General features: G+C 40.1%; 1 protein-coding gene across 1 annotated transcript; it reads left to right on the top strand.

The window, feature by feature from the left end:
* The first annotated feature begins 1,253 nt into the window (after positions 1-1,253).
* LOC145096863 (cytochrome P450 77A2-like) lies at positions 1,254-3,211 on the top strand. Its single transcript, XM_079034225.1, has one exon. It carries the CDS (start codon positions 1,302-1,304, stop codon positions 2,868-2,870), a length of 1,569 nt encoding a protein of 522 aa, XP_078890351.1. The 5' UTR covers positions 1,254-1,301; the 3' UTR covers positions 2,871-3,211.
* Positions 3,212-16,164: the final 12,953 nt, after the last annotated feature.

The following is a 16,164-nucleotide window of genomic DNA, read 5'->3' as shown; positions in this document are numbered from 1 at the left end:
TACAACTCTACAGCGCCAAGGTATCAAGCTTATCAACATTAGCTTATAGTATAGTTATCTGATTGTAATCTTTTGTATATTAGGTAATGATATAGATAAGTATAGAATAGATCACAGATTCGGTATCTTTGTGATAAGATCGGTTCTTAGAATAGATTTGACACAATCCCTTGAATCATGGGATTGATATGTATAGATTAGTATATAAACAACATTAGAGAAAACCCTAATGTTGTGATCATGGTTTTGTGTCATTTGTTTTTGTGACAAACCCGTCTTCTTAGTGAGGACAAAACCTCTTTCTTTGTGAAATAACAATTTGGAGAACTTCTGTTTTATTCACTTTCTGTTTATTGTTTTGCTTAGATTAGTTTTACGGTTGTTCTTAATACTTGAAGTGTATCCGATCGATACAAACCTTCAACCTCAACTCGAATATGACTGAAAATAACCCGTTTATGTATATGCAAGTTTTTTAATCTCTTTAAATAAACTAGAAAGACCCAAAACCAATACGATAAGTAAAAGAAAATATTTAGGTTAAATCATTTTCTAATGTGGAAATAACTTTTTCGTCTAGTCAAGACTTCATTTCCAGTTTTTTTGTTACTTCCCAAACTACATAGTTCCCTCGACCACCCCTCCTCCTCAAGATCCCGCACTCCACCTCCGGATTCATAATTTTTCTATTTTAGCCCTCTAAACATATATACTACAAATTTAGCTATTCGGTCTCCCAACTATTACTTTTTCATTTCCAACTACCTAACTCATACTCTTTCAACATGATTAGTGTTTCAAACTCACATGTCACGCCACATTTCAAGTTATAATCATAATCCGAAATCCGACACGAAATTAAACGGGTCGACACGACACGTTAATTAAACAGGTCAGGTTATGATCAAATTCTATCAACTCGTTTACCATTTTGACACGACATGAACCCGACATAAAACGACGTGTTTGTCGGATCTACAAAAAAGTTATATGTCAACTAGTAGAAATGACTCTAACCTAAATAAAATAAACAAAAGTTGAAAACATGCCTTTCTCATCATTACAACTTAACCAACATATCCATAATTACTTAATCGTAATAGTGTGTATAGTGCCATAGTGCCAACGGAATTAATTGCCCTTCTAGAAAATCCTACAACCACCACAACGCTACAAATAATAAATACAATGTGCTGTTAATATTCATTAAATTCATCAGAGGGTAGATGGCACTGCCAACTCACTTTTTGACCCTTCTATATCTGTCAAACTGGATCTCCTTCCTCACACACACACTAGAAATGGAAATTCTTGAAATCCTTTTCGCCATTGTCACATGCAGTCTCTTTTGTTGTTTGTGGTGGACACACAAGTCCACGACCTCCCGTAGGCAGAAAACCCTCCCACCAGGGCCACCAGGTTGGCCGATTGTTGGCAACCTGTTTCAAGTCATCCTTCAAAAACGTCAGTTCATGCATGTCGTAGGTGACTTGCGTAAGAAGTATGGTCCGATCTTCACCTTGCAAATGGGCCAACGTACCTTAGTCATCGTCACAAGCTCAGATCTCATCCATGAAGCCCTTGTCCAAAAGGGTTCAAATTTCGCTAGCAGGCCACCAGACTCCCCTATCCGACTACTCTTTAGTGTTGGGAAATGTGCCATCAACTCAGCGGAGTATGGCCCTCTCTGGCGCACCCTGAGACGTAACTTTGTAACCGAGTTGATCAACCCAACCCGGATCCGACAATGCAGTTGGATCAGGAAATGGGCCATTGAAGAACACATGAAAACACTAGAATCTGAAAACTCACAACATGGGTTCATAGAGGTGATGAGTACTTGTCGACTCACAATTTGTAGCATTTTGATATGTTTGTGTTTTGGTGCAAGATTTTCAAAGGAAAAGCTAAGGAACATAGAGAGCATAGTCAAAGATGTGATGATCATCTCCATGCCGAAGCTGCCGGATTTATTGCCGGTGCTCCTCCCACTCTTCCGACGTCAACTGGTGGCTGCTAAGGAGCTACGAAAGAGACAGATGGAGTGTATGGTTCCAATAATAAGGGCAAGAAAGGAATTTCTTGAGAAATGTGATGATAACATGAAAACCCCTACTGTAAACGACCTAAAAGTCGATGACTTGGAGATGGTGAGTCCTCCAGGTGCTGCGTACATTGACTCACTTTACAATCTTCAACCACCAAGTCGGGGGATGTTAGGGGAGGAGGAGCTCGTAACACTTGTGACTGAAGTCATTCTCGCCGGAACAGACACCAGCGCCACCACAATCGAGTGGGCTATGTTTCATTTGGTGACGAATCAAGAAATCCAAGAAAAGCTTTACAAGGAAATAGTCGGAAAAGTTGGTGTAAATGGGGTGATGGAAGAGAGTGATGTGGAGAACATGGAGTATCTAGATGCGGTGGTGAAAGAGACTTTCCGACGACGTCCACCTGGCCACTTCACACTTTCACACGCGGCCACTCAGCCGACGGAGCTCGGTGGGTACGTGATTCCGACGGGCGTGAACGTGGAGTTCTACACAGCCTGGTTGACTCAAGATCCAGATGCATGGGAAGATCCGGAGGAGTTTCGGCCGGAGAGATTCTTGGAGGGCGGAGAAGGGGCAAGCGTGGACATTACAGGGATGAAGGGAGTGAAGATGCTACCGTTCGGTACTGGACGGAGGATTTGTCCGGCGTGGAGTTTGGGTACGTTGCATATTAACATGATGCTAGCAAGAATGATTCATGCATTCAAGTGGGTCCCGGTTCCGGGTAATCCACCCGACCCGACTGAAACTTTTGTTTTTACAGTAGTCATGAAGAATCCTCTCAAGGCAATGATTTTGCCAAGGCACAAATCTTGAATCCATTCTAAAAGTCTACGGGTCCGAATTTCCGAATTCGTTTGCCTATCTAGCTACCCTATTTTTCTAAGAGCATCCCAAACCACATTTTATTTCTACATTTATTTTTATAGTGTAAATTAGAGTTTATAGTGTTCACTTCAAAACTCTATTTTAGACTCTAAAAATGAAAATGTAAAAATAAAGTACGTTTAACATATTTAGAGTACAACTATTTATCAATTTATGAATAGCGTAGGATGAGTTTGAGCATTTACTCTATTTATACTCTATAGATTACGTGTAATGAAAAAATAAAGTTGGGTTGGATATTTATAAATGCTTGGATAGATATTTAGTTTTGTGGCTGTTGTATTTTATTTCGTGTAATGTGCACCTTGTTTTACCACTAATATATATCCATATTAATCTTTAATTTTTCGCTCACACTAAATTAACATAACTCATATAAATAATTAGTATAAAACAAAAGAGTAATATGAATGTAATGGTTTGATAAAAAGTTAATGGCAATATTCAATATTGGTCCAATGGTGTTTGATACCACAGGACGAAAATGTTTAATGATGTCATATGATTGTACTATATCTCCATTACTCCATACAACCACAATGAAGTCAACACTAAAAAAATCTAGAGGTATATTTAAAAAGACATATCTTAATACTTAAAGCAAAAGAAAATAACAACTAGTATTAATTAAAATGCCACTAAAAAAAATGTAGAGATTTATTTAAAAATACATATCTTAATAGTTAAAGCAAAAGAAAAATAACAAATAGTATTAACAAAAATGTCACTAAAGACATTAATCACTAAAAGTTATATTAAGATTTTAATACAATTATATTTTTTTGAGGCAAATATATAAACCAAAAAACTAACATGAAGTCACATTACAAACTAACTAAAGTAATAAAAATAAAGGCTAAAAAAACAAATAACATTTGCCAAAAGAAAAACTAACCAACTATATACAAAGATTCTAAAACAAGATGGTCAAAAACGAGTTTTTTGGCAATCAACCCAACACTATATGATGCAGAACCACCTGAAGATGTGAACATATCATCAATCTTGTTATCCATCCAGGCAGTCCTTTCCAGCACAGAGGGTAAAATAGACTTTTTTTTTTGGTTTTGACAAAAACCCTATACTTGTCCTAATGTAGCGACATAAGAACAAAGGAGCCCCCATCTCTTGAATCTTGATAACAAAGAAATATTATCTGCCATTTCTTGATTTTCCTTCCAAGAGTAATTTTCCATTTCGAGCTTCAAAGTGTCATTCCATTCGTGAGAGCCTTCTTCTCGAAATTGAAGCAAACAATGAATTTCCCTTCTGCTATCACCATAAGAACCCACTCCAAATTATAATTCCTTGCTTCCTTGTTACATTGAAAAAACTCATTCCAATTGAGATCAATTACAACCAACCCAGTTAACCCATGTTATTGAAACACTTACACAGATGTGAGAGATAACCAAAGAAAAATGTATGCAAAGTGAAAACCCCACCCAATATATTGATAATTATACCCACCAAGAATTACCCACTAAATAAATTTCAGTTTGCAGTCATGTATCCTATTGATGTCTACGCTATGGACAACAAGCACGCCAAGTGAAGCCCCCTTTCATCCTTACTTCACAAATGCATATGATAAAATCAGATAAAAATATCATCTTGTTTTAGATCCAAGATGTGTACCGATTCCTGAAAAATACAAATGATAAAATTAGAACAAACAATTGTAACCTGTGCTATATCGATTTCGAATAAAAAAAATCGTTTGAACACAGGAGGTGTACCGATTCACAGAAAAAGAAATTGGGATTAAATCAAAATCAGAAATCAAGAATTCGATTAATCTAGGAATGAGACAGAAATTAACCTATATATTTAAAATCTAACAAGAAATTCATGTTCACTATCGATTCTAGAAATTAAAAAAGTATGCGCTTACAAAACCAGAAAAAGAAACTTGATCTACCAATTGATCGGATCAGAGAAGGAAATGACTACAGCTGGCGCTGGAGCCGGAGATCAAAAGTCTGCAGCGGAGAAGTATCGGCGATGTGAGCGATGGTTATAATTATGACAGCTGGAATAATCGGATTTGAGTTAGGGGCAGACGACAAAGTCTGCTTACGTGCAACAGTCAGTCTCCTCGTTTCATGAATCTACTTGAAGCAACTCCATCTCCTTGTCATCCAATTATTGAAATTGGCGCTCTGTACTAGTTTTTCTTTTGCCCATTACCGGACTCCCTTGTGGACCAAAACTTTGGCTGAAAATAATATTAGACCTATAATAAGTGGACCAGAGTTGATGCCTCTATTATTGTGATGCCCTGGGCTGTGGTCCAGCTCGCCCAGCCCTCGGGTCGGCCCTGTCAATATTGTTGCAAAACGTGATTGGTTCAATGTTCGGTTTGAGCCATCTACCTACATCGACGGTTGAAGGAATCTTGATGGATCTCTTATTGTTTATGATGTCATTAACTAGGCGACATCTAGTTAGACATAAACTTATGTTATTCAAGGTTGATTTTGAAAAAAAAATGCTTAATTCAGTTATCTTCTCTGATATTTCATAGATTTAGTAATGGATCAAACAGGTTTCAATTTCATATGTATGGTGCATGTTGTTTGATTAATCGTTGTTTAGCCTCTGCATAATCTTTTGTATTAATGAATGCATATGCTAACTTGAATTCTCCATTAAAAGGTGATTAATGGGATCAAATTTCATTGTTTTCATTAGTTTTAGAAATGAAACATTGCACATTCACCACAAGAATAACCAACATTAGCGGCGACATATAACATGTTATATATCGTCGATAAAGGTGGTTGTCGTTGCTAAAAGCGTTACCACTAATGGTGGTTAACCCCAATACGTGCTAATCCCCGATATTAAACTCCAGCCGTTGATATTGTTCCTAATCCAACAGCTAAAAATACACGCCGTACATCACAATAGCGGCGATGGCTATCACCACTGATTCTCAAAAAAAGAAGACTGTAAGATATTCCCTCTAAAATGCGTCGCTGCTAATTCAATCGTGTCACCGCTAATTGATTCTCATTTGTAACATCCCGAATCTCAGGTATAATGTAACACTTGTTCCAGGTATTACTTAATTTATTTAAAATCTAGGGTTTTGGTGTGTGGACTTGGCGATTTGGGGGTCCAACTCGTCGAGTAGAGGCACCATATCGGTTGGCACCTCCCGAGATGTAGGAGTTATCTACGCAGCTTTAGGAGCTGCTAGACCGGGGATTCATCCGTCCGAGCGTCGATCCTATTTATGAAAAAGAAGGATGGATCACACAGGATGTACATTGATTATCGAGAGCTGAACAAACTAACGGTGAAGAACCATTATCCGTTGCCAAGGATTGATGATTTCTTCGATCAACTGTAGGGTGCGTCTTGGTTTTCCAAGATTGATCTTCAGTCGGGGTATCACCAGATGAGGATTCGGGATGAAGACATACCGAAAAAAGCTTTCGAGACTCGGTATGGGCATTACGAGATTGTGGTGATGTCATTCTAGCTCACCAATGCCCTAGCAGCGTTCATGGATCTCATGAACAGGGTGTGTAGACCGATGTTGGATCGGTCGGTGATCGTTCTTATTGATGATATCATGGTTTATTCTAAGACCAGGGAGCAGCATGAGCAATATCTGAGGGAGGTATTGGAGACCCTGAGGGCGGAGAGGCTATATGCCAAGTTCTCCAAGTGTGATTTTTGGCTGCAAGAGGTATAGTTTTTGGGGCACATCATCAACTAGGAAGGCATTTTGGTTGATCCGGCCAAGGTTGAGGCAATAATGCGGTGGGAAATACCGAAGAATGCGTCCGAGATCCGTAGCTTCTTGGGTTTACTGGGCTATTATCAGAGATTTATCCAAGATTTCTCCAAGATTGATGTGTTATTATCCCACTTGACCAAGAAGAATGTGACATTTCGTTGGTGCACGGATCAACAGTTGGCTTTTGAGACCATGAGACGGAGGTTATGCGAGGCTCCGATCCTAGTACTACCGAGGGGTTATATGATTTGGTGGTGTACTCTGATGCATCGATTTCAGGTTTAGGCATGCTACTGATGCAGAGGGGGCATGTAATAGCTTACGCCTCGAGGCAGCTGAAACCTCATAAGGCAAATTACCCCACTCATGACCTGGAACTAAGGGCAGTGGTGTTTTTCCTCAAGATTCTGAATCACTACTTGTATGGAGTGCGGTGCACCATCTATATTGATCACAACAGCTTGAAGTATTTGATGGACCAACAGAACCTTAACATGCGACAGATGAGGTGGTTGGATGTGTTGAAGGATTATGATTATGAGATCTTATACCATCCTGGGAAGGCCAACGTAGTGGCTGATGCTTTGTGTCGCAAGACGACGGGATCCTTGATCAGGAAAATTTGTATGAGGATAACGGTGATCTCTCCATTGTTAGACATGAAAAAGGAGGCCCATGTCGAGGGAGTGAAGAGAGAAAATTGGAAGACAGGGCGGATTCAGGGATAGTATCCTTTGTTTGTTAAGGATAGTCGTGGTCATTTGACACATTGTGGCCGAGTGTGGGTACCGGTGACTGGAGGGGTGAAACAGAGGATATTAGAGGAGGCACACAAGTCCAAGTTCTCTATACATCCAGGATTTATGAAAATATATAGAGGCTTGAGATTGATTTATTGGTGGCCCTGCATGAAGCGGGAGATCGCCTGGTTTGTGGAGCGGTGCTTGACCTTCAGGAAGGTCACGGCCAAGCATTAGCGGCCTCATGGCAAGGTACAACCGCTACCCATTCCCATGTAGAAATGGGAAGAGATCATTATGGCTTCATCACGAAGTTACCGAAGACGGCGAGGGGAGTGGACGCCATATGGGTAATCGTGGATAGACTGTCGAAGAGTACCCACTTCATTCCGAACTCTGAGGGTATATCCGTTGAGAAGTTGGCAGATATCTATGTGCGATAGGTGGTGGATAGACACGGAGTGCCAGTGTGGGTAGTCTCTGACAGGGATGTTCGGTTTACATCTAGATTCTGGAAGAAATTCCACGAGGAACTGGGCACTCAACTACATTTTAGCACGACGTACCACCCCTAGACCGACAGCTAGAGTGAGAGGACGATCCAGACACTAGAGGACATGCTTAGATCATGCATGTTGAATTTTGGAGGGAGTTGGGACACATACCTCGCGTTGGCAGAATTTTCATACAACAGTTACCATGCCAGTATCGACCGACCGTCATTCGAGATGTTGTATAGTTGGAGGTACAGGACCCTAGTTTATTGGGACGAGGTTGGCACCAGGTCATGGGGAGCACGGAGGTAGTACTCAAGACTACCAGGTTGATTCAGCAGGTGCGCGACCGGTTGCGGGTCGCGCAGAGCCGTCAGAAAAGTTATGTTGATCGGTGTAGATCGGATCTTGAGTTCCAGGTGGGGGACTTTATGTTACTGAAGGTGTCTCCCTGGAAGGGGGTTACCAGGTTTCGGAATAGGGCAAGCTAGGATCCCGATTTATCGGCCCATTCAGGATTTTTTTCCTGGGTGGGCAAGGTAGCATATCAACTAGACCTGCTAGATGAGCTTAGACAGATTCATAAAACCTTCCACATGTCACAGCTTCAGAAGTGTCTCACTGATGAGTCCGCAGTCGTCTCAATGGACGACATCCAGGTGGATGAGAGCCTGAACTACATCGAGAGACCTGTTACCATCTTATATAGGAAGACTAAGGTTACTCAGAACAAGGAATTGAAGTTGGTTAAGTTGCAATGGCAGCATCGCAGGGGTTCCGAGTGGACCTGTGAGCCGAAGGACAAAATGTGAAATCACTACCCAAACATGTTTAGATCGGCAGACTTCGAGCACGAAGTCTAGTTCAAGTGGAGGAAACTTGTAGCACTTGTTCCAGGTATTACTTAATTAATTTAAAATCTAGGGTTTTGGTGTATGGACTCGGTGAGTTGGGGGTCCAACTCGTCGAGTAGAGGGCATTTCAAGTACGCGGAATCTACACCCTACTCGACGAGTTGGAAGGCCGACTCCACGACTAGGCGTTGTAATGATAAAAACCTAATTTTAGGGTTTGCACCTTATATAATCTCCCTATGAGCGTTGAGGCTGACCTCCTATCAGCATCCAAACCCTAAGAACGTCTGTGCTAACCCTAATCCCCATTCGCTTCCATTTTGTGAGCTAGAATGACCTTTGAAGCTAAAGAAAAAGGAGATACTAAGAAGATCCAGCAAACAAAGCACCCATCCTTGAGCTTAATCATGTTGTGAACTGCTGTAAGTCTTCAAGACTCGATTTTTATCAAAGGATATGGCTAGATCTTGAGTTTACTCTTCATTTCCTACCTTTCTCTGTTGTATGCATGTGTGGGATTCATAAAGCTTGCAACTTTATGAATCTCTAGAGAAAAATGGTCCCAAGGTGGGCTAGATCTGGCTTTTGGTTGAGCAAGGACACCATGCAAGGGTTTTAGGGCTTATTTCCCTCTTTTTGGCCATTTTGACCTAGGGAGATGTATTGCACACGCATGTCCGTAAATCATCCACCTTTGGAACATTTTGAGGACTAGAAACCTTTCTGGAAAGGAGGGATTTCAGATCCCTAGAGTTTTGGACCAAATGGCAAAGCTTTGGAGCTTTCCAACCTTTATTAAGGACCGTAGAGCATTTGGAACGGTTCTAGAAGGTAAAGTTGGAAACTTTATCCTTCTAGGCACCTTAGGGCTTCAGATCTAAGCCATGGGATCCCTGTGTTCAGTTTATAATCACAACAAGCAAACAGGAAGGGGGACTCGGCGAGTTCCCCTAACGACTCGACGAGTCGGGTTGGATTTGCCTGTTTTCTATATGTCAAGCGAACCCGACGAGTTGATGAAACAACTTGGGGAGTTGACTAGGGTTTGATCAGGTCATCTGGACTCGGAAGGAACTCGGCGAGTCACTAGATGCACTCGACGAGTTGAAGTCAACGTAGACCGTTGACTTTGACTGATGACCTTGTTTTTTACCAAGGTTGACCATGGTTGACTTTGTGGGTAATTTTGGGATTATGAAAGGTCTATCTTATGATGCTTTTAGGCAGTTGAGTGGGAGCAACACGTGGAACATACCTGATTGAAGTTTGTCAGTTCAGCATTCGCGAGAGGTGAGTCTTCTCACCATACCAACAGGTCTAAGGCACCAAGGTCGGCCCATTCTATGATATGTGGATTGTTGGTGATTATGCACTATGCTAGTATGGTATTATAGGCTAATACCATGTGCAGGTTTCCGTGGCATTTGGTATAAGACCTTAGAGGGTTTCCATGGCATCCTAGTATACTTGCATGACTAGTTGTATGATATTTATTTGGTAGAAAGACCATGTGGGGGTTCCCATGCCAAAAAGACCATGTGGGGGTTCCCATGGCAGGAAGACCATGTGGTGGTTCCCATGGCAGAGAGTAAGACCACGTGGGGGTTCCCATGGCACCAGGTGTAAGACCTTGGAGGGTTTCCATGGCTTCCTTGTATGTTGGTATGCATGGCTTGTGTGATATATGTAGCTTTATAGCTAATGTGATATGTGTTATGTGGATTGTGTGTGGGGTATGCTCTGGGGAACTCACTAAGCAATAGCTTACAGTTTGTGGATCTGTTTCAGGTACATCTGAGCCCAAGGGTAAGGGCAAGGCTTGATGGCGTGGCGTGCACTCTATCATCGATATTTTGTGGGACACTCTGATCATTTTAAATAAAGATGTAATGAATGTGGATTTGAAAACAATTTTGTTAGGATTTCATGATTTATGGAAAGGTTTTTGATTAATTAAAAATGAAAATTTTCTTTTGAAAATTTGGGTCGTTACATATAAATTTAAATTGTTTTATATTCATTTAACAAGGAAACTCGACGATTTGGAAGACCCCGACGAGTTGGAGCTGAGTATGAAAACCATAATATTCAGGGTTTGCACCCTATTTAAAGGACCTTAAGTCCTTTATCTGTGACAACCCGAAGTTTGTTCCATCGCCGTAACTCGTTTCCGCTCCTTAAACTTGTCCTTAGCGAATTTTTCCGATTACGTTTTTGGATTAAGCCATTGAATTTGAGACTTTTATTATGACTTAATGGGTATCCAGACACATTAGAAACACATGAAATCACCCCAAATTATATTTTAGAAAAATTTTAGTATCGACCACGCCGGGTTACGACAACTTAATCGGGTGCGACCAAAAGCCGTGTTTAACGTCAGTATCGGGTAGAATTCCACCGTGTCTCAAACTTAATCCCTATATAAAGTTCAAAGCACTTCATTTGAAGCTTCTCACTCTCTCTCACTACTATCACTCTACAAACACAATCTTTGGTCCAAAATCACCCAATTCAAGCTCCAAATCGGTAAGATAACTATCCTAGCTCATAGTATAACATCCTTAACTTTCAGAATTGTGTTTAAATCATGAAATAGGACCATAATCATGTGTTTACAGCCCTGTAACAGTCCTAGGCCGCAAACACACATAGATGGGGTTTTGGAGCCCCAAAACCCTTCCAAACCACCTTTCGAGCTTAGATATGACTTAGGGGCTTACAAGACCGGACTTGGAACACCAAAAACTCAATAATTGAGGGGTAAACATGAGTTTACAGCCCAAGAACATTCTTGGACCGTAAACCCCCTTTCTTAGGCCGTAAACACCTTTAAGGTGTTAAGATGCCCCTTAAACACCTCCTAAGCCTTGGAATAAAGTCTAGAACCAACCACATGTGTGTTAGGGACCTTAATCATCAAGAAAACCATCTCCTTAGGAGTTCATGGCCGTAAACACCCCAAAGAATGGTTCCTGAGCCGTAAACTCCTATAACATGGTCAAATGGTGCCCTAACTTCATCCCGTGGCTTGTAAAATGAGTTAGAATCACATGTGATTAATTTAGGACCACCAAAACATCAAAGGAATGGGTTTAAGAGAGCTTATGGCCATAAAATCCTAGTTTACAGCCGTAAACTCCCTAAATGGTCCATATGTTGATCCCATTTCCTTTCCATAGCCTTAGAACTTAACCTAGCATCATCCCTCAAGAGCAATAAGGCCATTTAGCAACCAAGAACTCATCACCCATGAGTTTACAGCCGTGACTCATGGGGACATGGTCTTAGGACCGTAATCTCCCCAAGGAGTTTACTCTTGAAGAGCAAACTCCATATCTAAGCCATTCACCCCCTTAGAATGCCACCCGGGTCACTCCAAACACTTGAATTGAAGTGTTTTTCGTGCCTCGGAGTGTTTATTCATTTTAATTAGTAGATAAAGGTCTAATTAGATACAATTGTGTATCTCTTCATATTACATATGAACCTCGCACGTTTTCAAGCCCTGTTCGGACACTTAGCATCCTAGCCGACACATTCCTCGTCTGGTGAGTTCATACCCCTATCCTTTTTCAGTGTTTTTCAATGTTTTCAGGGGGGGAATACAAGCAAAAGTACAAGAATATCTTGTACTTAAATTTGTTATTTCATTTGAAATGTTTCATAATCTGTATACTTTTAACAATCGAAACCATATTAACTTACTGTTTTACTTGCAGAGTTAGCTTTCAAACCGATTTCAAATCTTATTATATAATGTTATATTTTATATTTCACAAATGATTGTTCACACCATTACTATTAAAATCATATAACATTTGTATTGTCTTTCATAAAACTCCCCTTAGATACGAGAGTGAAGGACAGATATCAGTAGAACATTTGACAAGTCCTTGATAATACTCCCCCTAGATACGAGAGTAAAGGACTAATAAAACAGAATTTTCCATACTATTAATTTCAGTTTTAAATTCATTAATCTTAAGATTGGAGACACGTCCTTTGTAACACTTCCCCTAGATACGAGAGTGGAGGACTATCCCTGTAACCAGAATCTCCTGGAGGGTTCAAGGGTGACAAAAGTCATAAAAGATACTGGCCCCGTTCCGAGCCTTATCTAGTCTATAGTATGGTTATGGAACTCGCAATCGAGATTACGGAAACTTTTCTATTTTCTTATTAGTTTTATATATGTGTTAAAACTAATGTACTTTTTCAAGGATAATAGACTTTCAGGAGACTTCACACAAACACATTAAGTATGGTAGATACTTGTACATTACATTCAGATTCGATAACCAACCACAAACTTTTAAGGAAAATAAGGGTTTTTCCTGGGATAACCAAACTGTTCTTAACTAGACCGCGTAACTAATAGATAACTAGACTTTACTTTTAAGAAAATATGGGATTTTCTTGGTTAACAACATTTTCAGAAAACCGAAGGAAACTTGTTCATTTTCAGAAACAAACCGCTTATGAACTCACCAGCTTTATGCTGATTTTCAAACTGCTTGTATTCTCAGGTCAACATTAGACAGGTACCCCGCGGTCTTTTGGAGAAGACGAAGCGCGTAGAAGTCACGTCTTTACTTTTGTTCATATAATACATATATATAACACTTTGTTTTCAAAAAAAATGTAATGATTCAATGTAATGTTATGTTTTGTGTTTACTATGTTTACTATGTACATTGGTTGTGATACTTAACATGACGTCACCTCCGCCCCGAAACATTTCCGCCTTCGGTTTCGGGGTGTGACAGATTGGTATCAGAGCCCTTGTTTATAGTGAACTAAGTATACCAAACCTTACATGGTATAAGACTATAAACACTAAAGGGGTCAAAGTGATGGGTTTTGAGCATTCTAACACTTCCTAAGTGTACATGCAACCCTAATAACCTTGGATCTATGTTTGTCTAATAATCATGCAAAGTTGTTTTTCCAAGGTTATGAACCTATCTAGCATACATGGGGAATATTTTTCTTTGTATAAAAGATAGAACTACATACCTTGTTTATGAAAGTGTTCCTTGAAACCTTGTGAGCCTAGCACCTCAAGTGTGATGACTCAAATGCTTCACACAACACCAAATGCAAAGTATAAACTTGAGCGAATACTCTAACACACTCAATATCAGCCAAGCCCTCTTGTTTCACTTAGTGTCGCCGATTTTGGGGAGAGACATGGTCTTTATATAGTGTGTTGCATTAGGTAAAACCCTAATGTAACATGACTCTTCATTTCTCAATCCATGGGTTAACTCCATGGAGCATCCATCAAGCATCCTATGGGTGAAACCCAACTTGATAATCCATGGAGCCTTTTAGCCCACTATATAAGATATGGAAGATTTACATAATCTACCCATATATTTAATTAGTTATCCTTTTGATCACTTAATTAATTCTAAATTAATTCTTGATCAAAACAAATTAAATAATATTATTAATATATTAGAACTTATAATATATTAATAAACCATATGTGTTATTTCTCTCATTTAGTTTATCCAATAGCATGGTGCCATGCAACCCAAATGGACCATGCCGGGTCGGGTCAAGTACATACCAGAAATAGTTATGGACTTAGAAACCTTATCCAACAGTCTTCCACTTGGATAAGTCTAATAACTATAACTTCAGTACTTCAAGAACCGATCGGCAATCGTAGCTCTTTCAAGTTCTCTCGGAACTGAGAAGATGTTGATACGTCATTTAAGATAAGTGATCATATAATCCTCTGTTCTAGATATCAGCAGGACAATTACATGGAACAATGTCTTACTTATTGTCCAGCAGTTTGTTTCTCGATTTCTGATTTGTTTGACAAAGAACTAAATTGAACACATCAATTAGGTTCTGACCAGGCCCAGTACATAGGTCAAAACAAAATCATCGAGGGGCCCAGATATCAGCTTCTAATCCAAGAAGGAACAGATAAACTTCGACTCATATGTTTGTTCTACTACTAGTTGAATCATACACAAAAGCACGTTTTATAACATCGAGTTACCAATGCGTTTTCGTACAATCAATGCATAACCAATTCATAGGCAACAAATCATATCTCTAGGTTTGAAGACTTATATGATATTACCGTCTCACGATCACTCGAGATAAAATTCCATGAAGTGATTCCAGTGAGCATGGGTTGATTCCAATACTCAGAGCTTATGAGCATTCATGATTGTTGTAGCCATGTCCAACACCTTAGACCTCTGCAACCAATCATGACAGTCTTACTTCATATCTACTTCCAACATATGACTAACTGTGGAAAATTTGAATAATATGTAAAATCACAACATACTATTCTGGAAGTCAAAACATGCAAAAAGAAATTATAGTAAACGATTGACAAAAGATAGTAACACTTTACTCATAAATAAACACAACTTTTATTCATCATCAAATGTCAATTACACTTTACAAATTTCATAATTTATCTAACTACTAAAACTTATATCATCCTTCAGCCCTATGCTCCGAGCATGCTGGAGATGCTTAACCCTACTCAGTCCCTTCGTGAGGGGATCTGTTGGGTTCTCATCCGATGATACCCTCTTTGCCATGAGGATTCCTTCTTCTATGCGATGTCTGATGAAATGATATTTTCTGTAGATGTATATGGATCTCCCATGATCCCTTGGTTCCTTGGCTAAGGCAACAGCACTTTCACTATCACAGAAAATTTCCATCGTCTCCTTTATAGCTGGTACAACTCCAAGGTCTCCAATGAAGTTCTTCAGCCATATAGCCTCCTTCGCTGCCTCGCTCGCTGCTATATACTCTGATTCACAAGTGGAATCAGCCACTGTCTCCTGCTTGGAACTCTTCCAAGTGATTGCTCCTCCGTTTAGGGTGAAGACCCAGCCCAACTGAGAGCAGAAATTATCCCTATCAATATGGAAACCAGCATCACAATACCCTACAACTCTCAAGTCATCACTCCCACCAAGGGTAAGGACCCAGTCCTTAGTCCTCCGTAGGTACTTGAGGATATTCTTTACTGCAATCCAGTAAGCCTTGCCAAGGTTCCCCTGATACCTACTAACCATGCTCAAGGCAAAGGCTACATCAGGTCGAGTACAAGTCATAGCATACATGATCGAGCCTACCGCCGAAGCAAAAGGCACTCGAGTCATTTATGCTATCTCAGCCTCAGTACTTGGGCTCTGAGCTATACTCAATCTGGCATTACTCTGGATAGGTAATTCTCCTTTCTTGGAGTTCTCCATGCTGAATCTCTTCAGCACCTTGTCCAAGTAGGTACTTTGACTAAGTCCAATTAGTCTTTTACTCCGGTCTCTCAAAATCCTTATCCCTAGAATATAGGCAGCTTCTCCTAGGTCCTTCATAGAGAAACACTTCCCA

This window comes from Lactuca serriola, chromosome 4 (assembly GCF_051521515.1).
Source record: "Lactuca serriola cultivar US96UC23 chromosome 4, Lser_US96UC23_V15, whole genome shotgun sequence".
Lineage (NCBI taxonomy): Eukaryota > Viridiplantae > Streptophyta > Magnoliopsida > Asterales > Asteraceae > Lactuca > Lactuca serriola.
The sequence above is the reverse complement of the archived record's forward strand: the minus strand, read 5'-3'. Positions and strand labels throughout refer to the sequence as shown.